The sequence below is a fragment of the Pygocentrus nattereri genome, chromosome 27, assembly GCF_015220715.1.
Source record: "Pygocentrus nattereri isolate fPygNat1 chromosome 27, fPygNat1.pri, whole genome shotgun sequence".
Taxonomy (NCBI): Eukaryota; Metazoa; Chordata; class Actinopteri; order Characiformes; family Serrasalmidae; genus Pygocentrus; species Pygocentrus nattereri.
In genome coordinates, this window is record NC_051237.1 from 26,019,128 (window position 1) to 26,036,408 (window position 17,281).

The window sequence follows — 17,281 nt, forward strand, 5'->3', positions numbered from 1 at the left end:
CGCGCCACTTTCTTCATACACATGGTTTCGCTGGCTTGCATCATGGCATGGCTGCGCCATATTACAAATACATTCATTTTACATTAACTGCGCCGCCAACTAAGGGAATGTCAGCGCAGAAAAACTGAATAAATATGAAAGCGAATGGAAAATGAAGCCAAAACGAAAGTAAATAATAAATATGAAAAAAAAAAAAAAAAAAAAAAAAAGTCCTGTCTGGAATTCAGGAACTTGAATGTTATCAAAACGTCACACAGAAAAACAATATTTATCTAAAACTAAAACTGGCCTGCATGCAAAACTAACCACCAACTCGGGGGACTTTTTATCAGTCATACAAGCAGAATGTGGAAAATCCAGTTCACTCTTCTGCGCTCATCTTTACAAGATGCTCTAAAAAGACAACACACACCTACTTCTGAAGAACGATGAATAAATAAACAAGCGATCTGAAACTAAACTTCAATTTCCATTACATGAGCCCTCACTGAAAGACTGCGGAACTTTTCTGGGTTATTTAAGGCTTCGATCACACAGCAGGTAGGTGTGTCTGAGCGTCAGTGTGAACAGATAAACACACTGAATCTGACATTCTGAATCCTGAATTGAGACGCTTTCATATGTGGCACTGAAATCCGTATCCGATCTGCGGCAGTGCGACTCCGTCTGAACAGTCAGATCGGACTTCATGCGACTTATGTCAGTCCAACTCGACATTCGTCATAATTTTGCGCTGTTGAGACTCGGTTCTGCTGGTTCTGCACCAAAAAATTCAGAGACTCATCCAAACCACGTTCACGTTCGAAGCAATTCTGAAAAAAATTCCGAACGCGGCCGCAGGAGAACGAGGCTGAAAAGGAAAGATTAAAGAATCCGAGGACGTGAACCAAAGAAGTGACCGCGCCCTTTTTACGGTGACCTGAACACATTCTGGGTGAGGAGCCCAGCGGTCAGTCAGTGAAGCTGCATGATGCTCCTGTGATGCTGGTGAAGATGAAGCTGATCCTATGACTGGCATTCGTTGGCAGGCGTGATTGTTTACCTCTATATGAGCGTGACGCTCTGTTCTTTTGCGCATGTGGGTCAGTTTAGGAGCTGATCTGTTCACATACAGATCACATTTAATTTTTATACTGCAGCGTATCTGCTAGCAGACTTAGGCCCAACTAACTACTGAACTTTATCCTGTTTGGGAATTTACCACAGTCTGACTTAAAGGGCTCAGTCCCTATACCACCCCCAGCCTCTTATAGGACCTCTTTAAACTTTTGTGTTGTTTTAATTATCAAAAATTCATTAATTCATACTTATATGACTGTTTTCTAACCTCTCCTTCTCTCTTTATACCTTCGAAGTAATCAGGCCGTTTTTGCTACCGTCTCTTTAAGACTAATACATGTAAATGAGTTTTGTTCTGATTGGCTGTGCTCAGTCCAAGCTGAAGCATTCCTTTCAATCCCTGGGTGGGTGGGTGGGGCTACACTGTTATAGGCTGAACGGAAGTATAATAGAAATCTGTAATGAACAGAAACAGTGTATGATGCACATCCCGTCAACCGTGTCAAAGTAGTGAGTTAAACTCAAGGTGAAGTCCAGCAATTTTTCAAAATTTCTGCATGATTAAACAGTTAAGAGCGGTTCAGAGCGGTTTGGTGTGAAACGCTCCGTTCTAGATAAACTTACCGAGTCAGAACCGTTCACAGTGGTGGTGATGGGAACCAGACGTCCCTCTAAAAGCTCCTCACAGAAAGTTCCTACATGAGCTGGTTCTGAATTCACTGCCTGATGACCGAGACGCTGTTTTATGAGAGTTTAGAGAACTTCAACTCCATTCATGGTGGAGGGAGACATGCAGGGCGCTGTGCGGCAAAATGGTCCCCAAAGAAAACTCATTATTCCAGAATTTCCACTATTTTCCATCATCAACATTCCATATAAGCTCAGAAGACTCGTGTAGGTTCTCTGGTGGTTCTGGATGGTAAATAAAATGTCTATATCTGTGTTGTAGTCATGGCGACGCCTGGTTCCCATCACCACCACTGTAAATACATCTGAACCGTTTCACACCAAACCCTCTGAATCTGTTTACATCTCAAAAGCTGAATAATACAAAATTTGCTAATTTGGTGGAACTCCTCTGAAAACTTTCAGTTGGGTAGGAAAACATCAGATTTTGTTTGGTTTAGCTAGACAGACAGTTGGCCGCTACGCATCTAGATATCTATAGATCTATCTATACATCAATCAGATGTTTTTTTTTTGTTTTGTTTTTTTGACTGACAGTCTGGAAAAAACACCTTCGCCGTTGCCACTTTTGTGTGGTAATGCCTGTGGATTTACTGAGCACAAAAGCCTGAGTTTGAGTCTTGGTTTCTCACCTCCCTCGCTACTTTCGAGTCTGCAAACCCATCACCCCCACATTTGCTGAGCTCATCTGTAAAGCTCAAAGGGAGACCTATGCTGTGCTCTGCTCTGCAGCCACACCGGCCTAAATTCTTGCTCTGTGGATTGGCCTCATTACACATAGGTTAGCGTACAAGTTCAAACTCGTCTTCGGTACCAACTGGAAATTTAGTTTGTACATCACAGAACGTTTTACAGAGAGTCAAACATGCCTTTTTAAAAAAAAGTCATTATAGATGGGCCAAAATTTTGTTTTTCATGAACTGCCTGTAAATTCATGCAGTCATGGCTGCAGCTGAGTAGTCTGGCACAAATATGCATGACATCATACATCATTCAACAGCAAATCTAAATATTTATATACTGTCAACACGTCAATTATCTCAAAGTAAAGTGTGGAATTAGGTACGTCCCATTTCATCCCACGCCCCTACCACCGAGCCCTCTGTTAGTGTCCTGATTCTCGTTGAGATAGAGGGGTGGGGTGAAGGGTTGGAGCTACATGACCCCCAAACGGAGGTTTTTCAGAGAAAAAGAAAAACTGGCAAGATGGATGAGCAAGAGACCAAAGAAACCCACAAATTTGAGAATTTTCTGTTAATTATGATACGCATTGTATCAACTTAGTTTAATGTCATTTCAATCTATTATGGTCAGAATTGGGGGGGGGTGATGATAAATAATTGCCCCCTCTTTGAAGGCGTATGATCCCCAAATGATCCTGAACTTTCCCCTCCTCTGCTGTCCCTGCAGACGGGCAGGGTCGCCTACAGAGCGGCGCTAGTAGCTGTTAATGAAGTGATGCTCTTTTATTAGAGGGTCTCATTTCAGAGGGAAGATCTCAACCAGTGCATCTTGAAGATCAGTTTCGAATGGCAAGGTGACACTTGAAAACACGAGGTAGGGGTAAAAAGAAGAAATGTGACTGGCCTTAAACTGGATTACCGTTCCAGAGAATATTAGGATGCAAGACTGAAACTAGATAGGTAGATAGACAGACAGACAGACAGACAGACAGACAGACAGACAGACAGACAGACAGACATGACACCCACCTTTCTGCCCACATACACAGGAATACCAATGATCATGGCAGGGATGGCGATGCCAGCGATCAGCGCAATGCCAACTGGAGCGCCCACCAGTGTGCCCAACTGCCACAGGATTTTCTTCTTCCGGCTCCAGGGCTTCTTACCCCAGAATGTGCATCCTGAAGGGCTGTGGGAGGCAGAGAGGAGTTAAAGATCAAGCATCTCACCGGGTGGCCATGACTCCATGTCAATGACTCTGTGGTTTACCAATCCTGTTCTTTGGAAGTCTTTTCACAGAGCTTTCGTCCGACTTCCCTGCTCACAATTTAAGTCATTTCCTTACTATTTAATTGAGAAATCTAATTCATACAGTTTTTCCCTCTTACACTGAATGTAGGTGATCAGCCAAGACATAATTTGGAGACTGCAGTTTACTTCTTTTTGCCCTGAATATATGAGGCTTATGTAGCCAACAAGCAGTGGAAGCGTTTACCCAACCAATTAGCATGGAGCTGATTGTGTTGCCAACTCTCAGTTTTGGCGTGAGACTCAGGATTGTGGGTCTCTTCTCACGCTCACGCTCTGCACGAAGACATCTGAGAGAAAGCCAACCAACGTGCCCAAAACACACCTGCATCACGGCTATATGTTCTTTCTGCACAACCATGTCCAACTGGTCCATATTGTAGCCTATTGAGAGCACGGCTGGATCTCCTGCAGCTCTACCTTCTTTGTATCACTAGCACAGTATCTCTCTCTCTCGTCTCTCTTTAGTCTCCCCCTCCCCTCTCTCTCTCTCTTTAGTCTCCCCCCCCCTCTCTCTCTCTCTCTAGTCCCCCCCCCCCCTCTCTCTCTCTCTCTCTCTCTTTAGTCTCCCCCTCCCCTCTTTCTCTAGTCTTTACAGTCTCTCTCCCCTCTCTCTTTAGTCTCTCTCCCCCTCTCCTTCTCTCTCTTTAGTCTCTCCCTCTCTTTAGTCTCCCCACTCTCTCTCTTTACAGCCCCCCCCTCTCTTTATTCTCTCTCCCCCCTCCCTCTCTCTTTACAGTCTCTCTCCCCCCTCCCTCTCTCTTTACAGTCTCTCTCCCCCCTCCCTCTCTCTTTACAGTCTCTCTCCCCCCTCCCTCTCTCTTTACAGTCTCTCTCCCCCCTCCCTCTCTCTTTACAGTCTCTCTCCCCCCTCCCTCTCTCTTTACAGTCTCTCTCCCCCCTCCCTCTCTTTACAGTCTCTCTCCCCCCTCCCTCTCTTTACAGTCTCTCTCCCCCCTCCCTCTCTTTACAGTCTCTCTCCCCCCTCCCTCTCTCTTTACAGTCTCTCTCCCCCTCACTCTCTTTAGTCTCTCTCCCCCTCACTCTCTTTAGTCTCTCTCCCCCTCACTCTCTTTACAGTCTCTCTCCCCCTCACTCTCTTTACAGTCTCTCTCCCCCTCACTCTCTTTACAGTCTCTCTCCCTCTTTCTTTAGTCTCTCTCTCTCTCATTTAACACATTCTAATTTCTTAATTCAGCTATAAATTCGATTAAATCTGAACTATTAATTTTATATCCTCATCATCTGCTGCCAACCATAACCCACTACAAATTACTGAATTACTTCTCTTAATGTATTAAGCTCCCTCAAAAGAAATTTAGCTTTAAAACGCCACACCTGTACCAGGTATTTAGTGTTCTTAAAGGCTTGGTTTAGCTGTCTATAACTGTGACGGAGCAAAAATGTTTACTGGTCGGGTCTATTTTAAGAACCATGGGTCTACACGCTAAAGACAATGAGCGGTGTTTAAAAATAGTGCTTTGGGAGGCGTAACACTGCACTCAAAACTGAAAGTTGGCAAGCGCGACTAACTGCATGCCTAAATCATCACGCCGTTGAGCCGGTCGGTGTCAGGTTGCTATACACAGTTAATATGAGATCATTCCTTCTCTGTCTGTACTGTGACGTATTTGTGAGTGAAACGGTGTTTTATAGGGAGGGTCAATGAGCTATGTGAGTGTTTCTCTCCATGACAGGTGTGGGTGGGTGTGGGGGGGGGGAAAGGGGAGGAGTTTAAACAGGATATTTAATATTATTTTGCCTAACTCGCTGGTGCAGACGTCATCCAAAAATCAGACAATGTACTTCTTTCTGCAACCTATTAAGGGCAACACAATACAAGAGATTATACAGAATATACCCCGATCACGCATATTTTTACCACCGCAAGGCGCCGAGGAACCAATCACACTCCAACTGTAAGAGGGGGTCAGAGAGTTTCTGACCAGCTCCTTCAGTCTGAGAGGAGCTGAGACCCCTGAGCAGAACGTTCTGCGTTCTCCACGTCAATCAGAGTGAATCCGTCAGAACTGAGCAGCGGGATTTTCATCAGCAGTGAAGCTCCAGCAGCTCAGAGCGTTCGGCGCTGGTTCCACAGCACTGGATGATCTCCGAAATCCCACTGAAAGAGCCGTGAGAGCAGCGACGCCCGACACGCTCAGTCCAGTCTGGGATGAGTTTGACTGTGGTGTTGATGTCGTCCGTACAGCTGGAGGAGGTTCAGACTGAGACCTTGTAGAATTACATAATAAACTTTACGCTCATTTAAACTGTTTACAGCTCACTGCACTGATCTGTGATGATTTACAAGAGAAATAAATCATTTTGAAATCGGATAAATCTTTGTGAATCACCCTGTATTTAATATACTTCAGGGGCAATGACCTGCTATTTATGAAAGTTTGGAGACCATTCATAGAGAATCTGCCTCCTGAGTTCATGGGTACTATCTGCAAAGGTCAGAACTCTTTAGAATGGAAATCTTCTCTGAGGCCAGATGGCAGGTAGTGAACGTGGGAACCTGGTTAAGTAAAGTGCAATGAATGAGATCATCAAAGCCCTGTTTTAGTAAATTGTGAAGAATGTGGAACTTTGTTTTTCCACATCTTTTTGAAGTATTTCTTTTTCATATTTATGAGGATTGCCTTGGATTGTTTGGGATGGGGTTCATACGTATTTATCTTGTTCACTGCCCATGAATACATACTGTAATTGCTAAAACCCAACAAAAAAATTGTTTAAACTGGGCGGATGATTTTGAGACACGGCTGAAGTCATTACATTTTGATAAGAGATTATGGGAAAACAAGAATGTAGACATTATTTGGAGACATAACGGAAAAAGATGTAGACGTTATTTGGAGATGCACTATACTTCCAAAAGTATTTCACTAACCCATCCAGATTATGGAATTCAGGTTTTCCAATCATCTACAGACATTAGTGAAAGAATGGGTCGCTCTCAGGAGCTCAGTGAGTTCCAGCGTGGTACCGTGATCGGACGCCACCTGAGCAGCAAGTCCAGTCGTGAAATTTCCTCACTACTAAATATTCCACAGTCCACTGTCAGTGGGATTATAACAAAGTGGAAGCGATTGGGAACGACAGCAGCTCAGCCACGAAGTGGTCGGCCACGTAAAATGACAGAGCGGTCAGCGGATGCTGAGGGGCATAGTGCGCAGAGGTCACCGACTTTCTGCAGAGTCAATCACTACAGACCTCCAAACTTCATGTGGCCTGCAGATCAGCTCAAGAACAGCGTAGAGAGCTCCATGGAATGGGTTTCCATGGCCGAGCAGCTGCATCCAAGCCTTACATCACCAAGCGCAATGCAAAGCGTGGAATGCAGTGGAGTAAAGCGCCGCCACTGGACTCTAGAGCAGTGGAGACGTGTTCTCTGGAGTGACCAATCACGCTTCTCCGTCTGGAAATCCAATGGACGAGTCTGGGTTTGGCGGTTGCCAGGAGACGGTACTTGTCTGACTGCATTGTGCCGAGTGTAAAGTTTGGTGGAGGGGGGATCATGGTGTGGGGGTGTTTTTCAGGATTTGGGCTCGGCCCCTTAGTTCCAGTGAAAGGAACTCTTAAAGCTTCAGCACCAAGAGATTTTGGACAATTTCATGCTCCCAACTTTGTGGGGCCCTTCCTGTTCCAACATGACTGCGCACCAGTGCACAAAGCAGGTCCATAAAGACGTGGATGAGCCAGTTTGGTGTGGAAGAACTTGACTGGCCTGCACAGAGTCCTGACCTCAACCCCATAGAACACCTTCGGGATGAATTAGAGCGGAGACTGTGAGCCAGGCCTTCTCGTCCAACATCAGTGTCTGACCTCACAAATGCGCTTCTGGAAGAACGGTAAAACATTCCCATAAACACTCCTAACCCTTGTGGAAAGTCTTCCCAGAAGAGAGGAAGCTGTTATAGCTGCAAAGGGTGGGCCGACATCATATTAAACCCTATGGATTAAGAATGGGACGTCACTCAAGCTCATGTGTGTGAAGCCAGACGAGCGAATACTTTTAGCAATACAGCGAATAATGTTACCTATAAAAATGGACAAAAGCACAGAACTGAGGCTTCAAAGTGTCTGTTTTAATCTATGCTGGCCTAATTCACCCCAAGTTTATAGACAACATTAAATCTTAGTGTCAGTAACCACTTAATTAAGTCTTCGAGAGACAACTGTATAATTCCACATGGTTTAATGTGAGTGTGTAACGGTTTAGACATGCAGTTAGCACCACGCTAATCTGTGGGGCATAACCCTCCATTCTACCTTACGTTAGCCTCGTAACTCCAGTGCTAAAACTAAAGAAGCAAACTTCGGACATCAAACAAGTCTCGACTGAAGTGGGAGGAAACCGATTTCTGGCTTAAAAACACATGAAAAAGCGTGGGGTCTTCCCGTCTTCTGCTGCATCTCTTATCTGTCTGTGGGCGCTCACCTTAAGTAGTGCAGGTCGGAGATTTCTTTCATGCAGAGCCAGCAGAACTCGCAGCCACACACAGCACACGTCATGTGATTACAGCTCCCATCATTCATCTTAATGATGTAGGCGGCACAGCGGGGACAAGGCTTTATATCGTCTGCTGAACGAGACAATCAGACATTCTTGTGTTAAAAGCTGCTTAGAGAGAGTCTTTCGTAGAAACTGCTAAACAAATTAAACGGAACTGAAACGTTTATGTTGGTTAACTTACTTGTGGTAATAATTTAGTCTTTACGGTGTTTTTTAATTATTTTATTAATCTCTTATCTTCTTTTGATCTTAATCTTATCAATTAAACCTCAAGTTTTATTTTTATTATTATTTTTATCTTTTTTTTCCAGTTATATATAAAAAAAATTAATTTTAAATGATTAAATGTAGATATTTTCTTTGTCACGTCAATCCCTGTTTTTGTAAATGCTCGGCTACACTGAAAATGAGGGTTGCCCTCATTGTACTTCCGAGTCAAAATAAAGGTTGATTGATTGATTGAAATTGCTTTAAAAACATCTGTATTTCTGGGTTCAGTACAGATGTTGTCTGTGTTAGTGACGTTCTTCGAGCTCTAATTCAGTTCTACACAGGTTGGTTCAGCTCAGTGGAACCTTTTTAGTGCTTAGTGAGTGATAAGAATTCAAATATATATCATGGTATTTATACTAATCAGACAATAATGATATCACAATATTAAAGAGAGAAAAAGTTATAATAGTAACCGTAATAAGAACCATAATAAAACACCGCAAAAACAGTAATTACTGTTATTACTAGCACTACTGTTGTCACTGTTATTGATATTATTATTCTTATTATTGTTGTTGTTGCTGTTACTACTATGACCACCCTATTTCTAAAAAAAGCTGGGACGCTGTGCAAAATGTAAATAAAAACGGAATGCAATGATATGCAAATCATGTAAACCATATTTTTTATAGAAAAATATTTAAAGACATATCAACGTATCAAATTGTTGAAACTGAGAAATTGATGATGATCGTTCTTTAAAAACATGCCCATTTTGAAGTTGAGGTCAACATGTCCCAAAAACCACTTTAGTTGAAGGTTTATTTATTTTATTATTATTTTGTTCAATTTTATATTTGGCACTACAGGTTCTATTTTGTCTGTTCCAACTTATTAAGTCTCAAAAAACCTGGTAAAAACGTCTTGCATCCTGATATTTCTGCCATATCTCCCACCCCAAGTTTGATGTTTATTATTGTATTGTCTGTATACTATTATAATAGTACACATAGTAAATTATTAGTAATTATTATATTATAAATTGAGCACACTATGTAATGTCTGTACAAATAATAAATTACAGACATCAACAGCTGGAACTGAACTCCATGTGTCTACATACTATAATAAATCTGGTTCTGAATTTTTTTCTCAATTTCTCCTTTTATCAACACACAGCTCTTCTACTGAAACTCAAAACACAGTGTCAAGCTGATGCTACCTCATTTCATTTTTCTTTATGCTTGTGTACCGAACTTTTCACGCCGTCCTCTCCCTCGTTTGTGTGTGTGTTGTACCTGCAGCCCCGCTCTCCTGGCTGTAGCTGAGCGAGGACGATCTGAAAGGCCGCAGTCGGAGGCTCTGAGCTCTCTGCTGTCTGGCAGCATCACAGGTTTGGTTAGGGTGCCATAGCTGTTTACAGTGGTAACAAAACTCCGTCCCACAGCCTTCGCGACCGCATGTGATCTTTGGACAGCTGGCACAGCCGAAGGCAATGACTGCATACCTGTAACATTCAACAGGGAGAAGCTATTAGAGCTGTTTTTAAACTCTAAACGTAAAAAATTAAGCAACATGAAAGCCGACGCAGCAATCTGGCTACAGACAAAACTACAGTTAAAATTACAGCTCACCACACAGGCTGCTTTACAATAAGCGGTGCGGTCTTATATGAAAATTAATGGATGTGAGGAACAGCCCTGCAGAGCAAGCTACTGTGAACCAATGTCTCAAACTGCAACCACTTAAAATACACACTTGAATCAACTTTAGAGCTCTACACAGTGTTAAAACCCCTGAGGCCCTGAAGCCTCGCTCCCGCAACGCCTTGGGCCGGCCTGAAAGCCTCGCTCCCGCAACGCCTCGGGCCGGCCGGAAAGCCTCGCTTCAGCAACGCCTCGGGCCGGCCGGAAAGCCTCGCTTCAGCAACGCCTCGGGCCGGCCGGAAAGCCTCGCTTCCGCAATGCCTCGGGCCGGCCGGAAAGCCTCGCTTCCGCAATGCCTCGGGCCGGCCGGAAAGCCTCGCTTCCGCAACGCCTCGGGCCGAAAAGCCTCGCTCCCGCAACACCTCGGGCCGGCCGGAAAGCCTCGCTTCCGCAACGCCTCGGGCCGAAAAGCCTCGCTTGCAAACCCCTCAGGTAGAAAACTCTCGCTTCCAAAACGTCCTAAACCCTCACTTTAAATATCTACTACAAATTATTCAGTGACTACTGTGAAGCTACCTAACTCTGCAGTCATAACCATATACAGATCATTTATTAGGGCCAGTTTCCCAGATCCAGATTAAGCCAAAGCCTGGACTTAAATACTCTCTAATGGTGATTCAGAACTAGAACTGCCATTGAGTCCAAGATTTTGCTTAACCTACGTCTGGGAAACTGATGCTCGAGTTTAAGGAGTTAACAGATACAATGGAATCACTGATAGCCGTTAGGAAAGTCCCTCAGGTACAGGATCACTGAGGTCATCTTCAGCACTTCAACTCTGAGCAGAGAACACACCAGAATGTGTTCACGTAGAGAGCTGAGGGATGAGAGGAGCGCAGGAGCGGCAGCCGCACATGCTGACAGCACCTGTGATTAACGCCGGTGTTAATCCTCCCCCGCTGAGGACATCGCTGACAGCCAGCAGCAGACCTGCACAGCCTCAGTCACCAGAGGGCTGCGAAACTCTGACCTCACAACTGCTCAATTCAATTAAGATTGTTCAGATTGTGAGTTTAAAGAAAAAATACATTTAAAATGTTAAAAAGCTTTGTAGGCACGGCAGTCTGTACCACCAGCAGAACATCTGCACAGAAATGCGCTTTTACTAAAACACTTCATTTAAAACAAGGAGCAGAAGCGATATTTGGCTTAAAGCTTACTCTAAAACAAACTCTTGCTTCTAAACCCTAACCACTAAACCCTGGGGCCTGATCCATCGTTTTCCGAAACCCTGGGAGGGGCCTGATCCATCGTTTTCCGAAACCCTGGGAGGGGCCTGATCCATCGTTTTCCGAAACCCTGGGAGGGGCCTGATCCATCGTTTTCCGAAACCCTGGGAGGGGCCTGATCCATCGTTTTCCGAAACCCTGGGAGGGGCCTGATCCATCGTTTTCCGAAACCCTGGGAGGGGCCTGATCCATCGTTTTCCGAAACCCTGGGAGGGGCCTGATCCATCGTTTTCCGAAACCCTGGGAGGGGCCTGATCCATCGTTTTCCGAAACCCTGGGAGGGGCCTGATCCATCGTTTTCCGAAACCCTGGGAGGGGCCTGATCCATCGTTTTCCGAAACCCTGGGAGGGGCCTGATCCATCGTTTTCCGAAACCCTGGGAGGGGCCTGATCCATCGTTTTCCGAAACCCTGGGAGGGGCCTGATCCATCGCTACCCGAAACCCTGGGAGGGGCCTGATCCATCGCTACCCGAAAGCCTGGGGCCTGATCCCTTGCTTTCCAAAACCCTCCTGTCTGAACCCCAGCTACGGAAACCCTGGGGCCTGAACCCCAGCTACGGAAACCCTGGGGCCTGAACCCCAGCTACGGAAACCCTGGGGCCTGAACCCCAGCTACGGAAACCCTGGGGCCTGAACCCCAGCTACGGAAATCCTGGGGCCTGAACCCTCGCTCCCGAAACCCTGGGGCCTGAACCCTCGCTCCCGAAACCCTGCGGCCTGAACCCTCGCTCCCGAAACCCTGCGGCCTGAACCCTCGCTCCCGAAACCCTGCGGCCTGAACCCTCGCTCCCGAAACCCTGCGGCCTGAACCCTCGCTCCCGAAACCCTGCGGCCTGAACCCTCGCTCCCGAAACCCTGCGGCCTGAACCCTCGCTTCCGAAACCCTGGGGCCTGAACCCTCGCTCCCGAAACCCTGCGGCCTGAACCCTCGCTCCCGAAACCCTGGGGCCTGAACCCTCGCTTCCGAAACCCTCGTGCCTAAACCCACTCTTTTGGACCCCTTGGACTAAACCCTTGATTCCAAAACCCTTGGGCCCAAATCCTCTCTTCTGAACCCCTCGGGCCTAAACACAAACTGTGGCCTCCAAAATTTATACAGTTGTACACCCAGAATGCTGACACAATAGTAAAGGGACTTTTATGACAATCTCTGTTTATCTGGTGGCAAGAAATGAGTCAGAATGAAGATGCCTGGAGAGACGTGGGAGTTAAGTAGGTGTAGAGTTAAAGTGCTCAATTAAAAGGCGTTAAAGAGCTCATTATAGCTTATAATGGTGATGGTAGTAAATAATGACAACCAGTATAATTCCACTGACCGAGCAGAACAGAATTAGCTACTGGGTGCTGGCAAAGCCATCCAACATACTAAACTCCCACTTCGGTCATGGAAAAATCAGCTCACTGGTTTGCTAATGATTAAACAATGTTTATCAGCATGTTGCAGTTGTGTGAGTCCGTGTCCTGATGAATGTGAATCTACTAAGTTGGGAATGTGCCTGCTTCATTTGATCTAACAATAACCCACAAAACTGAGATGTACGTAAAACATCTTTAGTCATTTCATCTGTGGAGTGTGTGGGGGGCTTATCAGACAGCATGACGTCAATCACTACTCCTTAAATGAAAATATGTTTTACAGCTTCCGTCTCTGGAAGAGAGGAGAACATCAAGCTGCTTCAGATCTGAAAACATCCACAGGTGTTTCTGTCCATCCTTCCACTGTGAGAAGACCACTCAGCACTGTGGGTCTGAAAGGACGTGTAGCTGATCAAGAAGAACTGCACTGAGAAAAGGAGACGGACACATCAAAGCAGCTGAACGATGGACTGACCGCCCCAGAATTCAGACCTCAGCACCACTGAATGGGTTTGATTAGTTCAGAAAATCATCAACCAGCTTCTCAGACTGAACTTTGGAGGCGTGTCTGCAGGTTCTTAGAGGAGCTGAAAGGAACCGAAAGAGTCTGAAAAGAATGAAAGCTGGAATAAAGGTGACACACTGAACACTCAGACAGCCGTTTTAAACATACTTATCTGAACTAAGGGTGGGCAATAAGACGGTATTTTATTGTTAGTGAGAAGAATGAAGTCAATATGCTTTTCTGAGCATATCGTGGATCTCAACATCAAAACATTTCCTATGTTTTCTGCTTTTTCCTCTGAAAAAATAATTAACTGAACTCGATACCATATGCACTATATTGCCAAAAGTGTTCACTCATCCATCCACATAATTGAATTCACGCGTTCCAGTCAAGAATGGGTCGCTCTCAGGAGCTCAGTGAATTCCAGGGTGGTACCGTGATCGGACGCCACCTGTGGAGCAAGTCCAGTCGTGAAATTTCCTCACTAGGGGTCAGCGGATGCTGAGGGGCATAGTGCGCAGGGGTCACCGACTTTCTGCAGAGTCAATCACTACAGACCTCCAAACTTCATGTGGCCTTCAGATCAGCTCAAGAACAGCGTAGAGAGCTTCATGGAATGGGTTTCCATGGCCGAGCAGCTGCATCCAAGCCTTACATCACCAAGCGCAATGCAAAGCGTGGAATGCAGTGGTGTAAAGCGCCGCCACTGGACTCTAGAGCAGTGGAGACGTGTTCTCTGGAGTGACCAATCACGCTTCTCCGTCTGGGAATCCGATGGACGAGTCTGGGTTTGGTGGTTGCCAGGAGACGGTACTTGTCTGACTGCACTGAGCAGAGTCTAAAGTTTGGTGGAGGGGGGATCATGGTGTGGGGGTGTGTTTCAGGAGTTGGGCTCGGACCCTTAGTTCCAGTGAAAGGAACTCTTAAAGCTTCAGCACCAAGAGATTTTGGACAATTTCACGCTCCCAACTTTGTGGGAACAGTTTGGGGACGGCCCCTTCCTGTTCCAACATGACTGCACACCAGTGCACAAAGCAGGTCCATAAAGACATGGATGAGCTAGTTTGGTGTGGAAGAACTGGACTGGCCTGCACAGAGTCCTGACCTCAACCCCATAGAACACCTTTGGGATGAATTAGAGCGGAGACTGTGAGCCAGACCTTCTCGTCCAACATCAGTCTCTGACCTCACAAATGCTTCTGGAAACACGGTCAAAAATTCCCATAAACACTCCTAACCCTTGTGGAAAGTCTTTCCAGAAGAGCTGAAGCTGTTATAGCTGCAAAGGGTGGGCCGACATCATATTAAACCTTATGGATAAAGAATGGGACGTCACTCAAGCTCATATGGGTGTGAAGCCAGACGAGCGAATACTTTTGGCGATATATTGTGCATCATACATGCACATATCTTCGGTTTTGTCAGGAGCAAAGTTCTCAGCCCTGTAGGTTAGACTTTCTCTATTTCTGCAAATGTACATAAACTTGTTCTCAGCAGGACCACAGAGACGGTCCAAACACCACACCCGAAGTCCAGGGAGTCCAAAGCTCCCACCCCAAACACACCCTCAGTCACAGCTAAGTGAGAGGTGAGTCCAGCAGGGAGGTTCTAAGTGCAGTGAGTGAACGGAGGACGGAAAGAAGGCTTAAACAAAGCTGAGATTAGCTCACAGGAGAAGATGTGATCCAGGAGCGGAGAGCCACAGTGCCTGCTCACAATGACGACGCTACTAAATGTTGCACACTTAAAAAGACGGTTCTTCAAGGATTCTTTAGTAAAGAAAGTGAGCGTTCATGGTTCTATGTAGAGCCAAACAACCTCTTGCATGATAAAGGGTTTCTTGAACCCTTTTCAAATAAAGGTTCTATATAGAAGCATATAAAACATTTTCTACATCAATCTGAAGAACCTGAGAATGGGTTCTCCGAATGTTCATGGGTCTGTATAGAACCATGTTCTTTACTAAAACCCCTTGAAGATCCATCTTTAAGTGTGCAGTGACCACAAGATTCCTGTAGAAAACCTTTAGATCCATTAGGAAACCATTCTTCAGATTGATGGAGAATGCGTTTCATATGGTTCTATATAGAACCTTTTTTGAAAAGCCTTTAATCATGCAAAAGGTTGTTTAAGTGTTCACGGTGCTATGTAGAGCCACTTTCTTTACTAAAGGATCCTTGAAGAACCATGTGCTGTAGATGGTTCTATACAGAACCTTTTCGAAAAGAGTTCTATATAGCACCCAAAAGGGTTCTTCCATTGTAACAGCCTCGATATCATAGCAGTAGAACCCTTTCTGGCACTATACAGAACATTTTTCAAAAAGGTTTCATATTGAACCATCTACAGCACGTTCTCCACCAATCTGAAGAACCCTTTAATCATGCAAAGGGATCTTTGATTGTTCACAGTTCTGTATAGAACCATTTTCTTTACTAAAACCCCTTGAAGATCCATCTTTAAGTGTGTAGAGACCACCAGTTTCCTGCAGAACACCTTTAGATCCATTAGGAAACTATTCTTTGCATCATAAAAGGGTTCTTCAGATTGATGGAGACTGTGCTGTGGATGGTGCTATACAGAACCTTTTGAAAAGGCTTCTATATAGCACCCAAAATGCTTCTTCTGCTGTTACCAGCTTGACATCTAATGAAAGAAAACACTTTTGGGTGCTATATAGAACCCTTTTCAAAAAAAGGTTCCATATAGAAACACGTTCTCCGCCAATCTGAAGAACACTTTCATGATACAACGAACCCTTTAATCATGCAAAGGGCTCTGAGCGTTCATGGTTCTATGTAGAACCATTTCCTTTACTAAAGAGCCCTCGAAGAACCGTCTTTAAGTGTTCTACCAACAATGATGCTGCTGTTACTATAAGTCCTTATAATAATAAAAACGGAACAATTAAAACTAATGAGAAAAAACAGGAAACGTGAAAAAGGATAAATATAATATTTATAAATAAAAAATAATTTAACACGGCGTGAACTGAGTTTAACTAATGAGCTAAAAGTGGAGGGGAAAGCTGAAAAGTGTCGGATGGTAATATTACAAATTATTATCCTCTCACATTTATTAACTCAACTAATTAACTTCACAGCCCTTCAGCCTTTACTGAATAACAGCCGCAACCAGTGACCCCAGTTATCAGCGAGGAGAGTGTGGAGTTAAACTGGGAGCTGAACGCCAAGGCTACAGCGGGAGGGACAGCAGCGTCCACTGCCAGATGAATAATAATCAGGACGCAGGATTGAAGGCAGCGGACGGCCCGCTGTGCCGCTGCAACGGCCCGATGACAGAGACTCTATTCAGGCTGACAGTGTCACCAGTGTCAGCCCTGAGAAAGTGCTGATGACGGCACATTGCGCCGCTTTGGGCTGGAGGCTTTGCACTGAATGTCAAACTCTGTGTCACTCTCACCCACTCCGAGTAAAAAGAGCTTTTTTCTGCCGAGAGAATACCTGCATTCCTGACGAATGACGCCACAAAGCGGAGAATAAGATCGGAATAGCGATGAACATGACGAGAGCTCCATGCTCTCACAATACAAACGCCCGATATGCACTACATCGCCAAAAGTGTTCGCTCGTCCGGCTTCACACACATGAACCTGAGTGACGTCCCATTCTTAATCCATAGGGTTTAATATGATGTCGGCCCACCCTTTCCAACAGCTCCTTCAGGGAAGGCTTTCCCACAAGGGTTAGGAGTGTGTTTATGGGAATCTTTGCTCTTCCAGAAGCACATTTGTGAGGTTTAAGAGTTCCTTTGACTGGAACTAAGGGGCCGAGCCCACACCATGATCCCCCCTCCACCAAACTTTGCACTCGGCACAATGCAGTCAGACAAGTACCGTCTCCTGGCAACCACCAAACTCAGACTCGTCCGTCGGATTTCCAGATGGAGAAGCGTGATTGGTCACTCCAGAGAACACGTCTCCACTGCTCTAGAGTCCAGTGGCGGCACTTTACACCACTGCATTCCACGTTTTGCACTGCGCTTG

General features: G+C 45.2%; 1 protein-coding gene across 4 annotated transcripts in view; it reads right to left on the reverse strand.

The window, feature by feature from the left end:
• Nucleotides 1–17,281, reverse strand: part of rnf19a (ring finger protein 19A, RBR E3 ubiquitin protein ligase) — a 64,976-nt gene that overhangs the window by 8,809 nt on the left and 38,886 nt on the right. For 2 of the 4 annotated variants that reach the window (XM_037535494.1, XM_017716935.2), the window contains exons 3-5: nucleotides 9,774–9,982; nucleotides 8,188–8,329; nucleotides 3,459–3,621 (exon numbers count right to left, since the gene is read on the reverse strand). In XM_037535494.1, coding sequence (XP_037391391.1) covers nucleotides 3,459–3,621; nucleotides 8,188–8,329; nucleotides 9,774–9,982 — 514 coding nt within the window. Of the gene's footprint in view, nucleotides 1–3,458; nucleotides 3,622–8,187; nucleotides 8,333–9,773; nucleotides 9,983–17,281 lie in introns of all 4 variants that reach the window. The other 2 variants (XM_017716934.2, XM_017716937.2) reach the window with 1 other exon arrangement.